Genomic DNA, 22522 nt, shown 5'->3' on the forward strand with positions numbered 1-22522 from the left:
GTCACCCATCACATCCCAAAGATTCAAATTTAAAGATTTAACTTACGAGGAACGCACGAACCGAACTTGTTCGGATACTCCGAAATGAGGTCATCGTTAATGCGATCCTTCAGTGGACCCAGGATAATCACCGGTCGGGTGTAGCCGATCTGCAAGCGCTGGACCGACTCGTACGAGAGGATGTTCTCTTCGGCTGTATAGGGGAAACAAGAACGCAAAAGAGGAACTGAGTTTCTCCTATTCCGGGACAACGGGATCAGACTGCAAGCAAAGTCCGTCACGCACCACTGACGTTAAACTGCTCAAAGGAACAAACTTCCCACAACATGTGCGCAATTTGTGACACGGAATTTGATTGGCAAAAAAAAACAATTTTGGAGAGGGGGTAAAACGGACCTCAAAAACACTCCGTCTGTGACTTGGTCGTCTGGTTGTCTGGATTAGGGGAAACAGGTAAACCATCTAAAGAAAATATCAATCGAATTCGGATAGGTAGACAGGTAGGTGGGCAAAGCCCGGAAGATAACAGTTGAGCAGTTTAATGAGATCAGTAGCGGTGAGAACAACAACATCGATTATGGAAACGTGAGAGCCATATCTGGAGTTGCAATGCCTTCTAAAGTAAGACAACGAGTAGTAGTTACATATTTTGGTTTTTACATACATATTTTTTTTTTTGTGAGGGGAGTAGGGGGACACTTAGAGGAACGTGATGGTTAAACGCTTGAGACACAGTCATAAATAATTCCGAGTTACGGTTAATTCGATGGGATTATTTACTTTCAATATTAGATTTAAGAGTTCATCGGCTACTTTGGGAATTCCATTGACTATAATTGGAACACACCTCAGTAGGAACGTATAACCATAACTGGTACATATACCTTACGTTTCATTAAACATTTTCACAACAATAGAGTGCACGTGGGTTCACACTATTATTGTCGCCAATCCATATCACCAAGTACTAAGTTTTATGTCAGTATGAAGTAGTGTTTTTTATTCGCGGGATCGATTTTCCTGGAAAAGGAAATAACCGATTCTTGGGAACAACATTTTCGTTTCTCTGGAAATTCACATTTCAAGCTGAACCAGGGCTGGCAAATGTCATTTTCAATGAAAGATCTCACGCAATAGTTGGAGATCCTTGGTTGAATCACATCGTACTGAAGAAGCTTGATGATGGTCTTCGGCCACAGCATATTGTGGATAATAACGACCCAACGTTCGTCGATCTTCTCAAGTTTCTTAAAAGGAAGTGTGAAGCGTTGGAGACATGTGCAGCACTCGGGGTAAAACCCTCGGAGTACGGTAGAAATGAACCTTACAGGGGCTCTAAAACAACTCACCGCGAAAAACGAAATCAAGGCATTCAATGCAGTTCAACAGCAGTCGTGTCCTGTTTGCGCGGAAAGCTACAGGATTTATGAGTGCACACCACACTGTCAACAACGTAACCATACGATGCGGTGCAAGGCAGACAACAATGAGCTAACATCGACCCCGCCTTCAGAAAAGCAAGTTTCGTCTTCGCCTTCACCACAGCAGCCGCAAAGTTCTGCAGCAGTCGACATCAAGCCAGCGGTGTCCTGCACGATAACAACAAAAACAGCTGTTCTTCGGTTGTCATCGACCTACTATAAACCGCATTAGTACGAGTGAAGCGAATTGATGATCAGTGCCAGGAAGCACGAGTGATGATCGATAGCGGTTCACAAGCATCACCTATCACTAAGCATTGCGTGGATTGTCACCGGAATCGCAAGCTGCTCATCGGAAACCACCAGAGGAGTCGTCGACCTGGAAATTTCTTCTCGTTTTTGCTACAATTCGGTGGTCAACGTCAAGGCTTATGTGCTGTCCAAGTTTCCCCGGATCGTACCAAACCATCGATTGGATCCTGAACGGCTAGAATGTTTGGAAACGTTGCAGTTAGCAGACCCACATTTTGACAAGTCCGACAGCTGATGTTTTCTTGGCTATTTTGGAAGACGGCAAGGTAAAAGATGGATCGGGACTTCCAGTGGCGATCAACTCAACTTTTGTTGGATGGATTGTTGCCGGTCAAGTTTTCGACATCAGCGAGGTGAATTGCAACACGGACATCATCAGTCTCAGCATGGACATGGACATCGACAAGGTTCTTCGGAAATTTTGGGTGGTTGAAGAGGTCAAGAGGTTTCCTGTTGTTGTGTTTACAGTATTCATTACGATTTTCTAAGACTAATTTTCGTGATCCGTAGCGCTTTTTAATTCTTTTTATGTTGCGTGTCCGTTTGTTTATTTCATTCTCCACCCTTCGTCGGTAAAGTTCAGAGCATTTCTAGTGCCAACCGTGTATAAAACGTGTCGCGAGTGCTGTGCTTTGTTTGGTATTGTGTTGTCACTGATTAGCAACCACCTACCACCTCCCCACGCAATTTTTTTCGCGTGAAGCGACATCTCCTGGAATAAAAAGGAACCAGTGCTGTCTGTCGTGAAGCATATTTGCTGGCGATATCACTTTCGATCGATCATCAGTAAGGATGGCATGCACCAGTTGCAAAAAAGTTGTATGGGAACATGCATAAATGACGTAGCATTTGAGGGGGGAGGTGGGGGTTTCAGAATTTGTGACCGGCCATGTATTGGATATAGCCAAATACGCTACGAGGGGGGGGAGGAGGGGTCTAAAATTGATCAAAAATATGCTACGTCATTTATGGATGCTCCCTATCGGATTCGGAGAAATTTTTTTGCCGCCGGTACTGCGGTAATTTGTTTCACTTGATCTGTGCAAAGGTGGATTATTCGCTACACGAGGCGTTGGGAACCCATTGCCGGAATCTTTTCTGGATGTGCGATGGTTGCGCGGATGTGTTTTCCAGCGACCACTTTAGAAAAATTACGCCACGGTGCACTGCTGAAAATTTAACTGATGAAGCTTCAGTGAATTCGCACGACATAGCTGGGCTGAAGCTCCAGCTCCCGTTTTGAATCCTTCATGGCCAAAAATCTTTGGGTCGAATCCTGTTCCCAACACTCCGAAACGGAAGCGTGATGAGAACCTGTCGTCGGCGAAAGCTCCGGTTACTTGTGGGACTAAATCGGCCTTTAATACGTTGAAAACAGTGCCACAGCGTGAGGATCTGCTATGGATTTATCGGTCAGCTTTTGATCCCAACACTCCAGATGATGACATCGCATCACTAGTAATTACCTGCATGAATCTGGGCCCCGATGGTTATCAGGTTGGTGCCTAAGGACAAAGACCCTGCCACACTTAGCTTTGTGACTTTCAAAGTGGGCGTTAGTAAGGATCTGAAGGACGTTGCATTGTCAGAAGAAACATGGCCTGAGAACGTGTATTTCCGTGAATTTGAAAACCACTCAAAAAACCGTCAAGTCATCAGTTATGTTGCGAAACCACCAGCGGATACCGGTTGCCAATAGTATCCTCTACATTGGAATCAATCAATTCACTGCTGCTTGCTGAAATCAACCCAGAACGCACTGCCTGTAGCATTGTGGAAGCCCCTAGTCCTCCCGACCCAGTCGTCCTTGCTGTTTGTTCCTGCCTTCACAGTCGTTCTGGACCTGTGGTCGAGGTTGGTGTCGGGGTCTTCCAGAACCCTCTTACAGGCAAGTATTCCTCACGTATCAGCAATTCGTTGGTTGATAGTTCTTTGGCTTCCAGGATATCGTTACGGCCTGACTCTACCGGAAGCCCCTAATCCCTCCGACTCAGTCGAGCTTGCTGGGTCCCGCCGTCATAGTCGTCCCGGTCCTGAGCTCGGAAACGGAGATGGGGTCTTCCAACCTGTGACCAGAGGCAAGTACAGTTGCATAGATGAATATTTGTCAAGTTCTGATACCTCTTCGAGTTGCAGTTTACCTTCTTGCGGGGCACACGCTGTATCTCAACGCGGTTTACGTGTGTACTATCAAAACACCAGAGGACTCAAGACTAAATTGGACGATGTTTATCTTGCTGCGCTTGACGAGGAGTTAGACGTTTATGTCTTCACGGAGACATGGCTTGATGGGAGGATCAATTCTGTGCAACTGTTCGGTGACTCCTTTAGTGTCTACCGATTGAACCGTAATCTTGCCAACAGTGTTCGTACTCGCGGAGGTGGTGTTCTTGTAGCTGTTTCCAACGCATTTGCCTCTTGCCAGATCGCCTATGAACAATTTACTTCGATTGGGACTGTTTGGGTTAAAATTAGCCTCGCTTCACGGAGCATTTTTATTGGAGCGGTGTACATTTCCCCTGAACGACGTCTCGACTGTAGCATAATGCAACTCCATATGGATGCTGTAGAATTTACTTCTTCTATGGCTAATTATTCGGACATGATTCTTATGCTCGGTGATTTCAATCGCACTCAGATCAGGGATTTGCATATCCAGATCCAATAGCATCTGTTACTACTCCGGCCAGCCACTAGCTTGTGGACGGTACTGGTTTTCATGGATTGAGGCAGATAAATCTAGTTCCCAACTTTCAGTCTCATTTCCTAGACTTGATGTTCGTTAGTGAAAATTCACTTCTTGACTGTACCGTTACTGAGGCGTGTGATGTTATCGTTCCTCTTGACAACTTCCATCCTGCTTTGGATATTTCTATCGCAAATAGATCTCAACTTCACTTTGATGAAACTTCGATTGTCTATCGTCTCAACTTCCGGAATACTGATTTACGTTTGCTGCGACGTTCCTTGTCCGAGATAGACTGGAACGTGTTGAATGACCTGGAGATCGACATAGCTGTCGATCGCTATAATTGCTTTCTGCGCGATTGTATTTCTGCTTCAGTGTCAAAGTGCCTACCTCCTAGAAAACCGCCATGGATTAACGCTGCTCTCGGCAACCTGAAAAGAGCACGTGCTAGAACACTTCGTGCCCTTATTCATCGGCGGTTTTTCTTGACCAAACGGAATTTTTCAATTGCCAGTAACAACTATCGCCGCTACAACAAGCTCCTCTACCAGCGGTATGTAATTCGCACTGAACGCAATCTGCGAAGCAATCCTAGGGGATTCTGGTCGTTCGTAAATACTAAAAGAAAGGAAACTGGTCCCCCATCGAAGGTGTTTCTGGGCAACGACGTAGCATTGACAACTGAGGATAAATGCAGGTTTTTTGCAAGGCACTTCTCGAGCGTTTTCTCGAACGACTCACCATCGCAAGCTGAAATCAATCTAGCAGTCCGCGATGTGCCAACCGATGTCGTAAACATGGATGTTTTTACTGTGGATGTTGAAATGGTTCTCTCTGCGATAAGGAAAACTACATCTTCTTTTTCACCCGGACCGAGCGTTATGCCATCTGCCGTGCTGAAAAAATTAATAATCTATCGCTCCATCAGCGTAAGTTTCCCACGCTTTGGAAATGCTCTACTATGTTCCCTGTTTTCAAGAAAGGAGACAAATGCAATGTGGAAAAATACCGGGGGATTACCTCGCTCGGGGTCGAATCTAAAGTGTTCGAGTCGCTGGTCAATGAGAGATTGTTTGGTTCCTGCAAAAACTACATTAGCACTTGCCAACATGGCTTCTTTCGTGGCCGCTCCGTCGAAACGAATCTCGTCTGCTTTACGTCTTTCTGCATGGAAAATGTATCTAAGAAACTCCAAGTGGATGCCATCTACACAGATCTTAAAGCTGCGTTTGATAAAGTTGTGCAAGTCATTCTACTAGCAAAACTGGACAAAATTGGATGTTCTGCTCCCTTCTGCAGTTGGCTGAGATCGGTACAACGGCAAGTTACTGTATGCATCGGAAACTACTCATCTTACTGCTTCTCGAACAGTTCCGAAGTTCCACCGGGAAGCATACTGAGACCACTGCTCTTCCCTCTATTTGTGAACGATGCAACGTTTATCCTGCCTTCTTCTTCTTCATCGCATTTCAAACTTAATGCTTATCGCATTTTAACTTATTGCGTGCTCTCAACTTAGTGTTCTAGATGCACTTCCACAGTTATTAATTGAGAGCTTTCGATGCCTATACCATTTTTGCATTAGTATAATTGTGTGGCAAGTACAATCATACTCTATGCCCAGGGAAGTCGAGAAATTTTCCAACCCGAAAAATTCGTAGACCGGACCGGGAATCGAACCCAACCACCTCCAGCATGGTCTTGCTTTGTAGCTGCGCCTTTACCGATTGAGCTAAGGGAGGCCCTGCCTAGCGGAGGTAAATTGTTTTTTGCTGATGACCTGAAAATTTACATTGTTGTTCGCAACCAAGCTGATTGCTTAGAATTACAAAAGCTTCTGGAGATGTTTCATGATTGGTGAGTGCGTAATTTTATGCTCCTGTGCGACTCAAAGTGTTGTGTGATTAGCTTCCACCGAACTATTGCAAGTCGACCTTAGAAACAGGAGGTTAGTCGATGCCAAGACCAACCTGCAGTCCACTGGTGTCATGATGAACACAAACATCCACAGCATCACTACAGTTAATCTAGATCATCCATTCCACGAGCTGCTAATGGAATATCGGCAAATAACACTCCCGGCAACGTTGCAAGCGGTTATTCGACACGATGTCTCGCACCACATTGTAACCAAGGGGCCTCCGGTTGCATCGAAAATGAGGAGAATGCACCCGGACAAGTTAAAAGCAGCAAAAGAGGAATTCGCGTTGATGTCGGAGCTGGGTATCTGCAGACCGTCTAGCAGCAGCTGGGCTAGTCCGCTGCACTGCGTCCCAAAAAAGAACGGACAGTGGAGGTTCATTGGGGACTATCAACAGCTGAACAAGGTCACCGTTCCGGAAAAACAGCTGTTACTCCGTTCGGGTTGTATGAGTTCACCCGAATGCAATTCGGCTTATGCAACGCAAGCCAATCGTTCCAACGTTTCATGAATAAAATATTCGGTGACCTAGACTTCGTAGTTGTTTTTATCTGTATGTATCTGCATTGCATCGACGTCGCTTGAAGAGCATATGGTACACGTGCGAATTGTTTTTGATCGATTAAAGCAGTATGGTCTGGTGATCAATGTTTCCAAATGCAATTTCGCACAACCTCAGGTTGAATTCCTTGGATATTTGGTGAGCAGCAAAGGTGTACAACCGCTTCCATCGAGAGTTCAAGCTGTTCTCGAGTACACCCGTCCATCGACCGTTAAAGACCTACGCAGGTTCTTGTTAAGTTTACAAGCGGTTCATTCCAAGGGCAGTCGATATGCAATTAGAATTACGAAAAGAACGACACCAGGGTGATTGAGTGGAACGATTCTGCAATAGCAGCTTTTGAGCGCAAAAAATCGTTGGCGAATTCCGCGCTGTTGCATTATCCTGATTCGAATAAACCGTTAGCCTTAATGATCGACGCATCCAACAATGCCGCGGGTGCGGTGCTTCAACAGCTATCTGCATCAGCATGGCAGCCTCTCGGAATCTATTCCGATAAGTTTTCGGATTCCCAAAGAAATTATTCAACCTTCGGTCGGGAACTCACAGCTATGAAGATGACGGTTAAATACTTCCGTCATTTCTTGGAGGGTCGCAAGTTCTTCGTCCTTACTGATCACAAGCCACTAACATATGCTATAGGTACCAATTCCTCGAGCAGACTTCCTCACGAAGAAAGGTATTTGCGATACATTTCGCAGTTCACCACTGACATTCGCCACATCAGTGGTGTAGACAATACTGTAGCTGATGTTTTATCCAGAGTGGAGTCCGTAGCTGCAATCGATTTATCCGCCATTGCCGAGGATCAAATCGGAGATGGAGAACTGAAAAGTCTAATGACATCATCTTCATTGAAAATGGAACCAATACAAAACCCGAACATCACACGGCTTGTATACTGCGATATTTCACAGAATAATCGAATTCGTCCTTTCGTCCCAGCGAGCACAAGCAATACGCAAGCTGATTGCAGACAGATTTGTATGGCCTGCAATGAACAAGGACATCAATTATTTTGTTCCATTTGATGCTCCTAAGTCCAGATTCCGGCACATACACATCGATCTGGTAGGTCCACTTCCCCCATCAAATGGAAACCGGTACATGCTGACCATCATAGACCGCTTCACGCGTTGGCCTGAGGCAATTCCTTTACCGGACATGACGGCTCCTACCAAGGTCGCCAAGGCAATAACGTCGGGTTGGATATCAAGGTTTGGAGCACCAGAAACGATTACATCTTTTTTTTTCCTTGATTTGTTTTCCGTCGATCTTGTTTTCCGTGCTGAGCACCAATGCTACCGACGTGCCAGGAAGGCAGCTCCCACACCTGGATCCTACCTATCGACCCATCAACTCATGAACCGGGGACCAACGGCTTTACTTCCCTTCCATAGGAAGGCGTGATCAGAGATGTTATGCCTCAGAACATCCCGGCGGCGCCGACTGGGATTGAACCTAGGCATGCTGGGTTGATAGGTAAGCACGCTTACCGCTACACCACCGCTGCCGCTTTGAGAGAAGAAGTCATTCGTGTAACGATAGAGAGTAGAAGAACAACCGCGTAATTTGAGTGAATAAAAAGGAAATTATTATTAATCACAAACGTGTTCTTTCGATTTCAATCGTATCCGTTCGCCACAATTCATTTTCGGTTCTAAAATTCGGAAAAGTCCCGGTTTCTCGTGGTAGAACCTCGCGTCAGTTCTCGGTAGTCGTGCCTTGTCCACTTCCGCAACATTTCGAACGATTAACACTATCCCTCAATGTTCCGTGCGAAACAAGCTATAGTAGCTTCCAAAACACAACGCAAACGATCGTCATTCAAACCACCCATCGTGGCAACAACGCACTCCAGGTAGAATTTTAAGGACACCGAACGAGAAGGGAGAAGCAGTATATACTTCTCTTCAACATGCTGCTGCCTGCTGCTCGCCGTAGCGCACGGCAGGCAAGTATATAGGACCAAAAGTAGCAAAATACGATAGGACGACTGCTATAAAAGCGACACAGCCAGCCAGCGTTTTTTTAAGTATTATTCCGACCACCATCCAAGTTACATCCAGTGAAGTAAGAAAGCAATCTGTAGAGAAATAGTGAACTAGTTAGAATAAAAGTAGTGTTAAGGTGATAATTTGATTAGTGTGTTGAATCTTTCAATCCGAACGAAATACAGTCCACTTCCAACCCACCGGAGTTGGCCACGGTAAACGCGCCAACACTCAAACAATATCGAAAATCGACTGCATGAAAAGTAGCATCATACCTACATAGTATAAAGCGTCACTAAGTTTGGAAATAAAATTCACTTCTAGCTACCCTCTGCACAGACAGCATTTTTAAGTTTTAGTTGACTTCCATTCTTTCTTCAAATCGATATTCTTCACATCCCGACTTCGTTATAGAGTTCAGAGTTATGTAGCACCAACGATTTGGATAACGCGAACATTCCACTACAGGTGACAATGATGAAAATTGTAGTCCTCAGATATATTTCGAATAGTTCCACTAACTACTTACACTGAACGAAAACTGCTCAGGAGAATACACAGAGATTTACCATGCAAAACAAACGAATCCAACGGAATCCGCAAAAATAAATTAAACTTCAAACAACACTAATAAACAACGGATGATGATAACTACCGAGCTACAAGATTGAACTAAACACATTTTTTTTTCAATTCTACTCAAGTTGTATGCCAAAACTGTGTTTGTATATGTGTGTGTGTATGTGTCGGATCAAGACCAGGAAGGTCTCTAACGACCAGTAAAAGTAGGTTGAAGCAGTTCCGATCACACTGTAATTCACCAGTATCATTCTAACTAGTAGAGTAGTGTGTATTAAGTATAGGGGGTAAGTAACAGTACAACAGAAAAAAAAAGAAACTTGTGCATGCTTCTTCGTTAATGAATCTCCAGGCAAAGGGGGGGAAGAATGCGCGCACGCAGTGTTCGCAATCGACTTTAAAAAGTGACAAACCGAAAAACCAGAAAATGTCAATTTGTAATTTTTTGCTTTTCGGAAAACGGCGCGCAACGCAACGGGTAAGTGTAAGTAGTAGGTAGTAGGTAGTAGTAATACGACATGAGTGAGTAAAAAGAGTAAGAGCAAGAGATAGAAAGAGACAGAAGCCAGACTTACAATCAGCATCATTATTCTCCAGGTAAATTAGAGTTATCTGCTCCATGTCGGGTAACTCCACGCGGTAGATTATTTCCCCTGGATGGGTGTTTTGGGATTGGAATGTTTTTTTTTTGTTTGAATTTGCCGAACAGAGGAATGATGGAGAAAAGGTTTTTTTTTTGTTTGGGTTGGTTTGCGCGAATGGTAGTTTTTTTTTGACGGTTATTATTTGGTGAAAGGGCAAAACCGCGAGCAAAAGAAGGAATAAGCAGTTGAAGAAGAACAACAGCGTCAGTTTCGTTGATTAGACAATGGGATGCGTAATGGCTCTGATTGGTGGGAGAGCGGGTATGATGGTAGTGTAATCGTTTTTTTTTTTGCTTCAATTGGCAAGTCAATTCAAATCTCTGGTGATTGGGCGGAATTAAAGGAAGTGAGTATGTAGGACATACAACCATTGATTCATCAGGTCCATTTCTAGGCGGGACAGCTAAAAGGTCTTAGTTCCGGTTGAATCGACGGTAGGTAGTCCGTTTTACCCCAAATTTGACTGATTTTCTTTGGACTAATTTTGGGTTTGCCGGATCTAGATCGAGACTTTAGGTGTGAATGTGTTCTCTCTGTGATTGCTCTTCGGGTGGGCTTTTTGCTAGAGTGGATGGATAGAGAAAATAACTCAACTCACCTTCGGCGTTTGCGTCGTCTTGTGTGTAGCAAAGCATGAAAGCTGGAAATGGATGGAAGAAATGAGTCTTGTGATTTGGCTGCTTGGTTTTGTAGATGAGTCTGTAGTAGATAGGTATTGCCTAAATGATGGTTGTTGATCGATAGACAAAACATAAAACAGACAGTATCCACGTGAAGGAATGAAACTTACGTTGCTCGGAATCATGATTATTCTGATCACACACATTGCCATTCGCTAAAAAAACGTAAACAAAATCAGTTGAAAGGACAAACCAACAAACGAAAGCGAAACCATAATGCTGACAGAACGAAAAAGAAAAGAAAACACGAGATAACCGAACCGAAGTAAGGAAAATTGGACAGCACATCGGTAGGGAAAAAAAAATTAAAACAAAGCAAAATTTGATGAAGCGATACAGTTACAAATCTTGAGCGTGAGTCATGAAAATCTCGTTCGTTTCTCGTTTGCCACCGATAATCAATGCAAAATGGTTGGTTGGTGAATACTTACGCTCTTGATCCGAGCCGTCCTCGTTCTTGTCGTCCTTGCTCTTCATGAACGGGAACCGCCGCGAGAACGAAAAGTTCTTCTTCTTCCGATCGAGAGTCGAAACCTACAAGGCAAAAATACATCGCATCAAACAACCATGCCCCCTACTACTTCCGGAAAATTTTCCACCAACCTTCTCCATATTTCCCCCGGCATGGCCCTGGAACTTGACGCTTCGATCGCGTGCCCGCTGTTTCCGTTCCCACCGTCGTTTCGACGGCACAATTCCGATGCTTTCCTCCTCGTCGTCGCCAATCACGCGCCGGGCCTGCCACCACTCGTCATCCGAAGCATTCGTCACATGCAGAATATCACCATGCCGGAAGGGGAGGCCACGGCCCGGCAAACCGTCGTCTCGATTCGGATCGTAATCGAACAGCGTCCTGGGGGAGTAAACCAAGTGATGTTTAATTAGTGAGCCGCTACGATTAAGAAATCCAACTCACCTCACGTAGAGTGTCCGCTTCTGTGATGTTCGCAGCAAAGTTCCGGTACCGGCCACAACCTGCTGTTTCAGTTCCTGTATCCGCTGCTCGAAACGGTTGTAGTCCTCCGGGCGGTACTGGGCCAACAGCGTAACAGTGCCACCGGCGTTCTGCGGGGGAAACATGTTAGGAACCTCAAAAGTGCTATAACGCATATTTACGACAAACCTTCAACGCTTCAGCGGCCTGCTCGTGGGACGCCCCCGCCAAGCTGACACCGTTCACATTGAGCAGCTGGTCGCCACGTTTGAGCTCACCGCCCAGATCGGCTGCGCCACCGGCGAGCACGTATGACACAAAAATACCCTTGGGGAAAAGAAAAGTGGACTCGGTAAGAATGGGCTGAGCAGTTTTCCATGTTGACATCTAGAATACGAACCTGTCCATCTTCACCACCAACAATGTTGAAGCCCAACCCGGATGGGCCCTTCTGGATAACAATTGTCCTAGGTTCCCTATGGAGGAGAAGAGGCATGGAATTAGTTATGTACTTGGTTGGATGGTTGGTTGATCGTTCAAATGCAGATTTGCAGGCAATCACATAATCTGGATATGGATTGAGCTCAAAGGCATCACGCTTTACCTAGAGAGATCTTTACAGTCAATTGTTGTGTTTTATGGGTGGATACCTGCTGATATCATTTGGATCGACTCAACGGGAACTTAACTTAGGGATTACTTAAGGGACATTATAATGATCAGAAGGTCTTGTTACGAGTAAACTTTAGAAATCTTAAGGGTCACTTCCGGATGACATGTGGTTCATCTTTTTGGCCGGACAATGGCAATGTTTAGGGTCTATACGAATTAAGTTCAGAGGCATCATAGGTTTTCTTGGGTTAATTGTACTACCGTTATAAGCAGAACGTCCTGAACGTGTCCTCTGTTCTATACAATCACCATGGATCGTGGGGCATTTATGCGTAGAACGGTTGCAAGCAACATCTTAGGTTTTATCGAAGTTTTAAAGCATTCTTAAAGCTTAAATCATGGTCTACAAGTACATGCTATAACCAAAATTGATACTTGAGACATGAATTATTATTTCGGATAGCTTTTAAAGATAAATGCAATCTTTGTCAAAATTGTAAAAGAATCTTATTGCGACATCAGGGTGTCGACTCAATGATGATAAATAAATTCCCTGACGTTTCCTGATTTTCCTCCCGTTTTTTGTTACTTGAGACATGAATTATTCAAAATGTTCCTAAGTACGGAACCTTCAAACTGAAATTCGTCCCACAACCTTGAAGAGAAGGTTTAAATAATTCAAATCCAAGCCTTCTAAACAAAATCATTGTTTCACGTTCCTACATGATTGTTGGTATCATTATAGCACAGACAAACAGACATAACTCTCGCAAGTTGTTCATCGAACAAACATTTAATGGCCAATTTAAAACGGTACTCAACAGATGGCGGTAATGTTTTAGCGACGATGTTTTACAGTGAGAAATATTCAATGTGTCATGTATGTTTGTCTGTGACTATAGTTTGTATGCAGTTATGAATAAGGACTTTTTTAAAAAATCAGAGATTCCCTGAGTTTTCAGGTTTACACAGGGTCGACTACCTCGTGGAATATAGAATACTAGGATAATTGTACAGTGAATTCTGAGACTTTGCTAGTGGGGATTCCTTACGTGGAATGCAGAGAATGTCTAGAACTGTTACAGACAAAAATGTCAAGGGAATGCCAGAGAAAAATCATAAAATTGTTCAGGGGAATCTTGAAAGCAAACTCTGACGACATCTTGGGATGATTCAAAGAAAATTGTAGACGGAATTCCTTAGACAACCTATGAAAGGCTATTTTTTTTAAATCTAGAAATTATCTACATCAGGACATCTTTGTCATGTTCTCAAGAATTTCATAAGAATCATTTCTCTTTAAAGAGTTCTTTTCAAAACTCGCATAAAATGAACATGATAATCTTTTAACGCTATGAATACGATGCCTCCGCAAAACGTGTAACGGCAAGTTTGTAATAGCATAACTTAGCAGTTTCTTGATGAATTTCAAAAATTGTGGTTCTTCTAGAATTCCTAGCGTCTGTAGATTATTTTGGTTGTAAAAAATAGGGTCGTCTACTTTATTCAAAAGCGAAAAGAGTCGTTTCACTTTTTTTTTTGAAGGTGTGTTTATGGGTTCATAAATGGCCAGAATACAGTCATGGTTCCTATATATGGATCCTGGAGACAACGGAACGGTCCTCCGGAAGATTCGGAGCAATCATAAAATTGGTCAATCTACGAAACTGATCCTAGAGCTCCACGGTTTTTTCGAAAACACTTGGAACTGTGATATAAGAAAGAATTTGGTTCCATGACATAAACACGGACCCGGTTGGCCATGAAGCCGTCCTCCGGAAAATCCAAAACATCCGTAAAAGTGGTCCATTCATGAAACTGATCCTAGAGCTCCGTGATTTTTTTTCGAAAACTCGTGGAACTGTGATATAAGAAAGAATTTTGGGTCGTGAAATAAAAATGGACCCGGATGGCCATGGGAATCATCCTCCGAAAGATCCGGAACATCTGTAAAAGTGATTCATCCATGAAACTGATCCTAGAGCTCTGCGGTTTTTTTCAAAAAACATTAGGAACTGTGCTATAAGAAAGAGTTTGGGATCATGACATAAACCTGGACCTGGATGGCCATAGGACCATCCTCCGGAAAATCCGAAACATCCATAAATTGGAGCTCCGCGGTTTTTTCGAAAACACTTGGAACTGTGATATAAGAAAGAATTTGGTTCCATGACATAAACACGGACCCGGATGGCCATGGGGCCGTCCTCCGGAAAATCCAAAACATCCGTAAAAGTGGTCCATTCATGAAACTGATCCTAGAGCTCCGTGTTTTTTTTTTCGAAAACTCGTGGAACTGTGATATAAGAAAGAATGTTGGGTCGTGAAATAAAAATGGACCCGGATGGCCATATGAATCATCCTCCGAAAGATCCGGAACATCCGTAAAAGTGATTCATCCATGAAACTGATCCTAGAGCTCCGCTGTTTTTTTTTTCAAAAACATTAGGAACTGTGATATAAGAAATAATTTAGGGTCGTGTAATGATCCATGATCCCGGATGACCATGAGACCGTCCTCCGGAAGATCCGAAAGATCCTTAAAAGTGGTCCATCCATGAAACTGATCCTAGAGCTCCGAGTTTTTTTTTTAAACATTAGGAACTGTAATATAAGAAAGAGTTTGGGATCATGACATAAACTTGGACCTGGATGGCTATGGAACCGTCTTCCGGAAGATTCAGAGCATCGGTAAAATTGGTTTATCCATGAAGCTGATTCTAGAGCTCAGCAGTTAATCAGTTGGAACTGTGATATAAGAAAAAATTAAGTCGGAACGTAAACATGGACCTAGATGGGCATGAGACCGTCCTCTGGAAGATCTGGAATATCCTTAAAAGTGGTAAATCCATGAAACTGATCCTAGGGTTCCGCAGTTCCGGACCTACCAGAGGACGGTCCCATGGCCATCCGGGTCCATGTTTATGTCATGATCCCAAACTCTTTCTTATATCACAGTTTAAAATGCTTCCGAAAAAAACGTAGAACTTTAGGATCAGTTTCATGGATTGACCACTTTTACGGATGTTCCAGATCTTTCGGAAGACAGTCTCATGGTTATCAGGGTCCATGTTTGTCACGACCCCAAATTCATTCTATCATCATAGCTCCTAGTGTTTTTTTGTTTTAAAACTGCGGAGCTCTAGGATCAGTTTCATGAATTGACAACTTTTACGGATGTTTCGGATCTTCCGGAGGACGGTCTTATGGTCATACAGGTCCATGTTTATGTCATGACTCCAAATTCTAACTTATATCACAGTTCCTAATGGTTTCGAAAAAACGCGGAGTTCTAGGATCAGTTTCATAGATTGACAATTTTTAAGGATGTTTCAGATCTTCCGGAGGACGGTCCCATGGCCTTCTAGGTACATGTTTATGCCATGACTCCTAATTAATTCCAAGTGTTTTCGAAAAAAAATCCGTGTAGCTCTAGGATCAGTTTCATAGATTGAACACTTTTACGGATGTGCCGGATGTTCCAGAGGACGGTCCGAAGGCCATCCGGGTTCATGTTTATGTAATGAACCCAAATTCTTTCTTATATCACAGTTCCTAATGTTTTCGACAGAACCGCGGAGTTTTAGGATCAGGGGTTTATGGAAAAACGTAGAACTCTAGGATCAGTTTCGTGGATTGACCACTTTTACGGATGTTCCGGATCTTTCGAGGACCGTTTCGTTATCTCCAGGTTACGTATATAGGAACCATGACTGTATTCTGCCTAATTATGAACATTTGTGCCCATTAATCTTAATTATGGACCTTAAGCCACTTGCAAAACCCATAAACACACCTTTAAAAAAAACGACTCTTTTCGCTTTTGAAAAAAAGTAGACGACCACATTTCCAACCTTTCTACAATCAAAATAATCTACAGTGCCTAGGAATCCTAGAGGTACCATAATTTTTGAAATTCATCAAGAAATGGCTAAGTTATGTCATTGCAAACTTGCTGTTACACATTTTTCGAAGGATTCGTAGTCGGCGTAAAGTATTTTACTCACCGTATTCGGAGTGTTAATATTTCCTTGGAGTTTTATTTATTACAGTCCAACAATTATTTGGAGAAAACTACAGAAGAATATTGGAACTCATCTTATGATTCTCTTTGAATTTTTATTCATCTCATAATTCCCAAAATTGGATTTTCTTGGTGTTCTTCTCCAAATTCCATTGGAATTCTCTTTAGAATCTACTTGAAATTAACCTCACAATTTCCCTGAAATTTGTCCAGAATTATTTAGGAACTATTCTAAACATTCAATGTCCTCAAAGTCATCCTCAGAATTTTCACAATCGTTCCTTGGTATTCTTCTCCGAATTCCCTAGGAATCCACTTAGAAATAACATCTGAATTTCCTTGTAAATTGGCCAGAATTATGTGGGGACTATTCTCAGCATTCAATGTCCTCAAAGCCCTTCTTGGAATCTTCATGGAACCCTCATCCAAACTCTCTTGAAATTCTTCTCAGAATTGAACCTGGAATCATCTTCATAATCTTTACTTGGTATCCTTCTCTGAATTCCCTTGAAATTCTTACTAGAAAACAATTGGAACTAACCTCACAATTTTCTTGAAATGTGTCCAGAATTATTTAGGAAATATTATCAGTATTAAATATCTTTAAAGTCTTTCTCGGCATTTTCTTGGAACTCTCATCAGAACTCTCTTGAAATTACTCTTAGAATTTATTTGAAATAATTTGTAGAATTGGACCAGGAATCATCTTCACAATCGTTTCTTGGTATTTTTCTTCAAATTCTGTTGGAATTCTCTTTAGAATCTACTTAGAATTACGCTGACAATTTCTTATGAATTTGTCCAGAATTATTTAGGAACTATTCTCAGCATTCAGTATCCTCAAAGTCTTACCCGCAATTTTCTTGGAACCCTCATCAGAACTCTCTTGAAATTGTTCTCATAATTTATTTGGGATGATCAGTAGAATTGGAACTGGAATCATCCTCAAAATCGTTCCTTGGTATTCTTCTCCAAATTCCTTTGGAATTGTTATAAGAAACCACTTGGAATTAACCTCACAATTTTTTTGGAACTTGTACAGAATTATTTAGGAACTATTCTCAGCATTTAATGTCCTCGAAGAACTTCTTGGAATTTTCTTGAAACACTCGTCAGAACTCTATTGAAATTCTTCTCAGAATTTATTTGGAACAATCAGTAGAATTGGAACTGTCATCATCCTCACAATCGTTCCTTGGTATCCTTCTCCGAATTCCCTAGGAATTCTCGTTAGAATCCACTTGGAATTAACATCTAAATTTCCTGGGCAATTGTTCAGAATTATTTAGGAACTATTCTCAACATTCAATGTCCTCAAAGTCATCCTCAGAATTTTCTTGGAACCCTCATCAGAACTCCATTGAAATTCTTCTCAGAATTTATTTGGAATAACCAGCAGAGCTAGATCTCGAATCATCCTCATAATTGTTTTTTGGTATTTTTCTACGAATTCCCTTGGAATTCTCGTTAGAATGCATTTGATATCAACCTCTCAATTTCCATGGAATTTGTTCAAAATTATTTAGGAAATATTATCAGCATTAAATATCTTTAAAGCCCTTCTCGGAATTTTCGTGGAAACCTCATCAGAACTCTCTTAGAATTCTTTTCAGAATTTATTTGGAACAATCAGTAGAATTGGACCTGGCATCATCCTCACATCCATCCTTCTCCGAATTCCCTAGGAATTCTCGTTAGAATCCACTTAGAAATAACATCTAAATTTCATTGGAAATTGGCCAGAATTATTTAGGGACTATTCCCAGCATTCAATTTCGTAAAACCTTTCTTGGGATCTTCATGGATCCCTCATCAAAACTCTCTTGACATTCTTCTCAGAATTGAACCTGGAATCATCTTCATAATCGTTGCTTGGTATCCTTCACTCAATTCCCTTGAAATTCTTATTAGAAACCACTTGGAATTAACCTCACAATTTCCTTGGAATTTATCCAGATTTATTTAGGAACTATTTTCAACATTCCATGTCCTCAAAGTCACCCTCAAAATTTTCATGGAACCCTCAGCAGAACTCTATTGAAATTCTTCTCAGAATTTACTTGGAATAACCAGCAGAACTACATCTCAAATCATCCTCATAATTGTTCTTTGGTATTTTTCTACGAATTCCCTTGGAATTCTCGTTAGAATGCACTTGAAATCAACCTCTCAATTTCCATGGAAATTGGCCAGAATTATTTGGAGACTATTCTCAGCATTCAATGTCCTCAAAGCTCTTCTTGGAATCTTACCTGATTTTCCAGTAATTTTCAAAAAAAAAAACCAGGTGCAATGCCTACCCGATTTTGACAACACAACCCCATCAGCTATAACTTTCCTCAGAATATAAAGGGTGATACGGTCAAAATTTGGTCAAGGGAAAACGCGTGTAAATCGGTGAAATCGTTTATTTAAAAAATCAAATTAAATTTCTTTTTCAAGTTCAATTAGTATAAAATTCAGGAAAAATATTCAGTTAGGCTTCCGCTTTTCCAAATCCGAATTGCCGGGCCTTACGCTTGACCCCTGCCATCAGATTTTGTACAGCCACCTTGTCCACCTTCTTCGCCGCAGAAAGCCAGTTTGCCTTGAACTGCTGCTCGCCCTTAGCAGTTTTTTTGGTCTTCTTTAGGTTCCGCTTGACAATAGCCCAGTATTTCTTAGCCCAAAAAAAAAAACAGCAGCACCTTTGCTGGATCTTGAATTTGGATCTGCGATCTTCCCAATTTGTGTATGAAAATCGCTCAAAACTTTACAGGCTTTTATTTGATTGCTCTCAATGTTTTCCTTTCGATTAATTTCCTTTCACAGAGATCTTTCCAGAGTTTGAAATTCTCTCTGGAAATATCTTGATTTTTTTTTTTATAATAGCACAGAAATTTCTGTAGAACGCTCCAAAAAATTTCTAAAATTCATCCGTTCTTCGAATTTTAAACTCTTTCTAAGAATTCCGTAGAATTCACCTCAGACCAACAATTGAAAAGCTTTTGTGACCAAACCTTGTAATCCCCCTTCCCTGCCAACACCATCTGGCAGGCGAAATTCTCCCGCCGAGAATTGTCTCCAAGTTTTGCTCAGAATTAGCTCAAAATTCTTCTGAAAATTGCATGGAATTCTCATTAACATTCTCCAAAAATTCTTTTGCGTTTGGAATTATACTCGGACTATCCTTATAGATCTTTGCATAATTATTTTGGAATTGTTCCCCCTAAAATTCGCTTTCCATGGTATTTTTCAAGAATCCTGGGAGATCTAATAAAAACTCTCCTAGAGGTTTTCCTAAAGCTCCCAAAAAAAAATCTCTGAAATACCTTGGTGTTATCTCTCAAATCTGCTCAAATTTGTTTTGGAAAAAAAAACTAAAATTCTCTTAATAGTTCTTCAAAGTGACTGTAGTTATCCTGAATATCTAGACCAGTCCAAGGGTCTTGACATCATATTGTTTTCGGTTCACTGGTCACTCTGCATTTCACATATAAAACACTTGTTTTTAATCCCATTATATTTGTTTTGCCTTGAGCACATTTTGAGACCCAGCTCCGCAAAAAAAATTATACCGGATAATATGCTTAACCAAAAGCTAATTCGCGGGCGGATTCCTCCAGTAGGAAATAGTGAAAATAGCAGCAACATTACCATACTAAAACTTTACTGGTGAAGCTAATTTTACGAGCTAACCAGGTTTTCAATGAAGACCTAGAATACTTAATACAGCCACTTTTTGCTGTCAAAGCAATGCTTCAATCATGCAAGCAATAAAAAAAAACTTCCCAAGAAAGACCTAAATTCTCATTTAGTTAGTTCTCTGAGCTAGTTAAGCTGTTAAGAACACCGTAAGGCAAGTCAATTGATCAACTCAGTTGAATTCAACTGACTTGAACGTGTAAACTAAGCCATTTAACTGACTTGAATTGAAAAACGATGAACCAGGCTCCACTTTTCAAGCCGATTGAATTCAACTGAGTTGATCAATTACTTGCCTTGTCTAAGCCCAGCTTAACTCTTAATCATTCTTGCATTTACTCAAAAGCGCTGTTGGACACAGCTGGATCGAGCAGACGCAGAATCTACTTGAAGGTTAAATTTTGTCAGACGCAATTAGGTATAACATCTATTAAGAGACGCACATTTCCATAAGCAGCTTATGGACGCCTAGCGTCTCTACGGAACTGAAATTTTATCTCGGTTCAACTCAGCTATGTAACAACACCCAGTTGTCATCGAAATACCCTTTTATTTGAGTAGCTTTTGCTCCACTTACAAAAATGCAACATCAAGCATTGAACAACCACAACGTCGCAACTCTATTTAAAATTTGAAATTGAAAACCATCCTCAAACTACATCGAGTAATTAAGTTGTCCAAAACTAGCGAAGTCAGCGTCCTTTTTTTTTGCCGTTCGACGACGACGGGTGAGCTTTCGCAAGAGTGACGTTTATTGGATCCGTTTCTTTGCACGGGTGTGTTATTTTGTAACTAGCGTAAGTGTGCCTGCGATTTGCATCGAGTGACGAAGATTGTGAGTAAGCTGTAGGATGTCTCGCTGGATACGCCCAAGACTTGACGGGCGGTAGCTGGTGGCCGTAAACGGTTCCTGGGGAAAGCACTAGATGCGAACCTCCTCCCAGATCACCATGGCAATACAGGAAGTATTACAACAAAGGTAATTGCTATTAGATATTTTGAAAACAGTGACAGATAGCGGACATGAAGAACCAGTGGAGGTGCCGGGCAAAGGTGTATATCCTTGACAAATGGTAAGTTACAAATTCTCTGTTGTCGTTGTCGTAGTCGCTGTAGTAATCGCCGTCGTAGTCGTAGGCAGTACCGTTAGTATATTTAAAATTAAACATCAACCGCTGAAAATATGAATTATCGCGTATTTCTGTTGTTCATTACATTCCAAGTGAAATTCGAGAACGTAATTTCATTTGAATAGCTTGTTTAACCAGGTCTTAAACAATCGTCACGTCGGTCATAGCTTGTTATGATTGTCTGAACCATGCGTAAAGAGAAAATCGAAACATTGAACGTCGCGTGAAAGTGGATCTTAATGAAAGCCTAAGTACTCTTTCGTAGCTTTTAGTTTTAGGATTTCAAAGATCGTCGGTTGCAGTGGCTTGCATACTGAGGAGAAAAACGCGGTCCCAGATCCTTTCATATTAAAAATGCATGGTAAGATCGCTTGTTTATCGTGAATTTTGTAAAACTTTTCGTTGTCGTCGGTGCCGGGTTTGAATTGTTATAAAACTTGAGTAACGCTATAATGTGATATGAGAGGCTCGGTGGACTTAGAGCAACCGTTTTTGCTTTCTAAGCAGAACATCATGAGTCTAATCTCAAGCCCATCCCATCCATCCAAGATTCGTCAATGATTAAAAAGGAGCTCGTCTGCCTAGTGGCAAACGTTTTTGCTTACTGAGCATGACCGTGGGTTCAATCCCAAGCTCCTTCGCGTTATACGATCGCTAGGACATCAATTCAGCTTATCGTTTACCAAAACGAACCCTGCTGCTAACCCAACCCTCTTACCCAACATCCCTGTGATTCCTCGTGGAAGTGCAGAACTCATCGGCTTCCATCAAAGCGAGTGTCACGTCAACACATTCCTACCCCTTCCTTTCTTGACCTGCGTTCAGGCGCGGCTGGCGCTGGTATTGCCTAATTCGAGATCACCAGTTTTTACACATTGAGGATGATTGCTAGTCCCAAGCATCGTCTATTGGTTCTCTGTGTAATTACAACTGGTCTGGCAATACCAGAGTAGCAACCGTGGGCGGTCAATCATGCTCATGCTCATGCTGCTCAAACTAGCGAAGTCAGCCATACTTATTAATACGTTTCTGTTATAAAAAAATATTTCCCCGACTTTGAATGAAATTCCCTGGCAATCAGTGATTTTCCAGGACCAAAAAGGAATTCCCTGATATTCCCTGATTTTACAGATTTTTCCCAGTTAGTCGACACCCTGACAATCTTATTTTTTTTTTTTTTTTTTTTTTTGAGAGAGGACAAAGTATGTTTTCCCCCGATTTTTCACCAAAATTTGCAGCCTCTTCCCAGTAATGTAAATTCATGGTGACCAATAAATCCCGATTATAACGTGCCCGTTTTTCCCAGAATTTTACAAAATTTTCCCGGCTGTGCGAA

The 22522-nt window shown here is 41.9% G+C and overlaps 1 protein-coding gene across 9 annotated transcripts in view; it reads right to left on the reverse strand.

Moving 5' to 3' along the window:
• dlg1 (discs large 1) overlaps positions 1-22522 on the reverse strand; it is a 163636-nt gene that overhangs the window by 1216 nt on the left and 139898 nt on the right. For 4 of the 9 annotated variants that reach the window (XM_065219292.1, XM_065219287.1, XM_065219293.1 and 1 more), the window contains 9 exons: positions 12137-12212; positions 11926-12063; positions 11719-11867; positions 11406-11655; positions 11234-11336; positions 10913-10957; positions 10721-10762; positions 10054-10131; positions 47-193 (listed from right to left, as the gene is read on the reverse strand). In XM_065219292.1, coding sequence (XP_065075364.1) covers positions 47-193; positions 10054-10131; positions 10721-10762; positions 10913-10957; positions 11234-11336; positions 11406-11655; positions 11719-11867; positions 11926-12063; positions 12137-12212 — 1028 coding nt within the window. The remainder of the gene's footprint in view (positions 1-46; positions 194-10053; positions 10132-10720; positions 10763-10912; positions 10958-11233; positions 11337-11405; positions 11656-11718; positions 11868-11925; positions 12064-12136; positions 12213-22522) is intronic. The other 5 variants (XM_065219289.1, XM_065219295.1, XM_065219288.1 and 2 more) reach the window with 4 other exon arrangements.

Source organism: Ochlerotatus camptorhynchus, unplaced genomic scaffold (assembly GCF_037179485.1).
Source record: "Ochlerotatus camptorhynchus isolate MF236.1 unplaced genomic scaffold, CSIRO-AGI_Acam_v1.1 ptg000102l, whole genome shotgun sequence".
Classification (NCBI taxonomy): Eukaryota; Metazoa; Arthropoda; class Insecta; order Diptera; family Culicidae; genus Ochlerotatus; species Ochlerotatus camptorhynchus.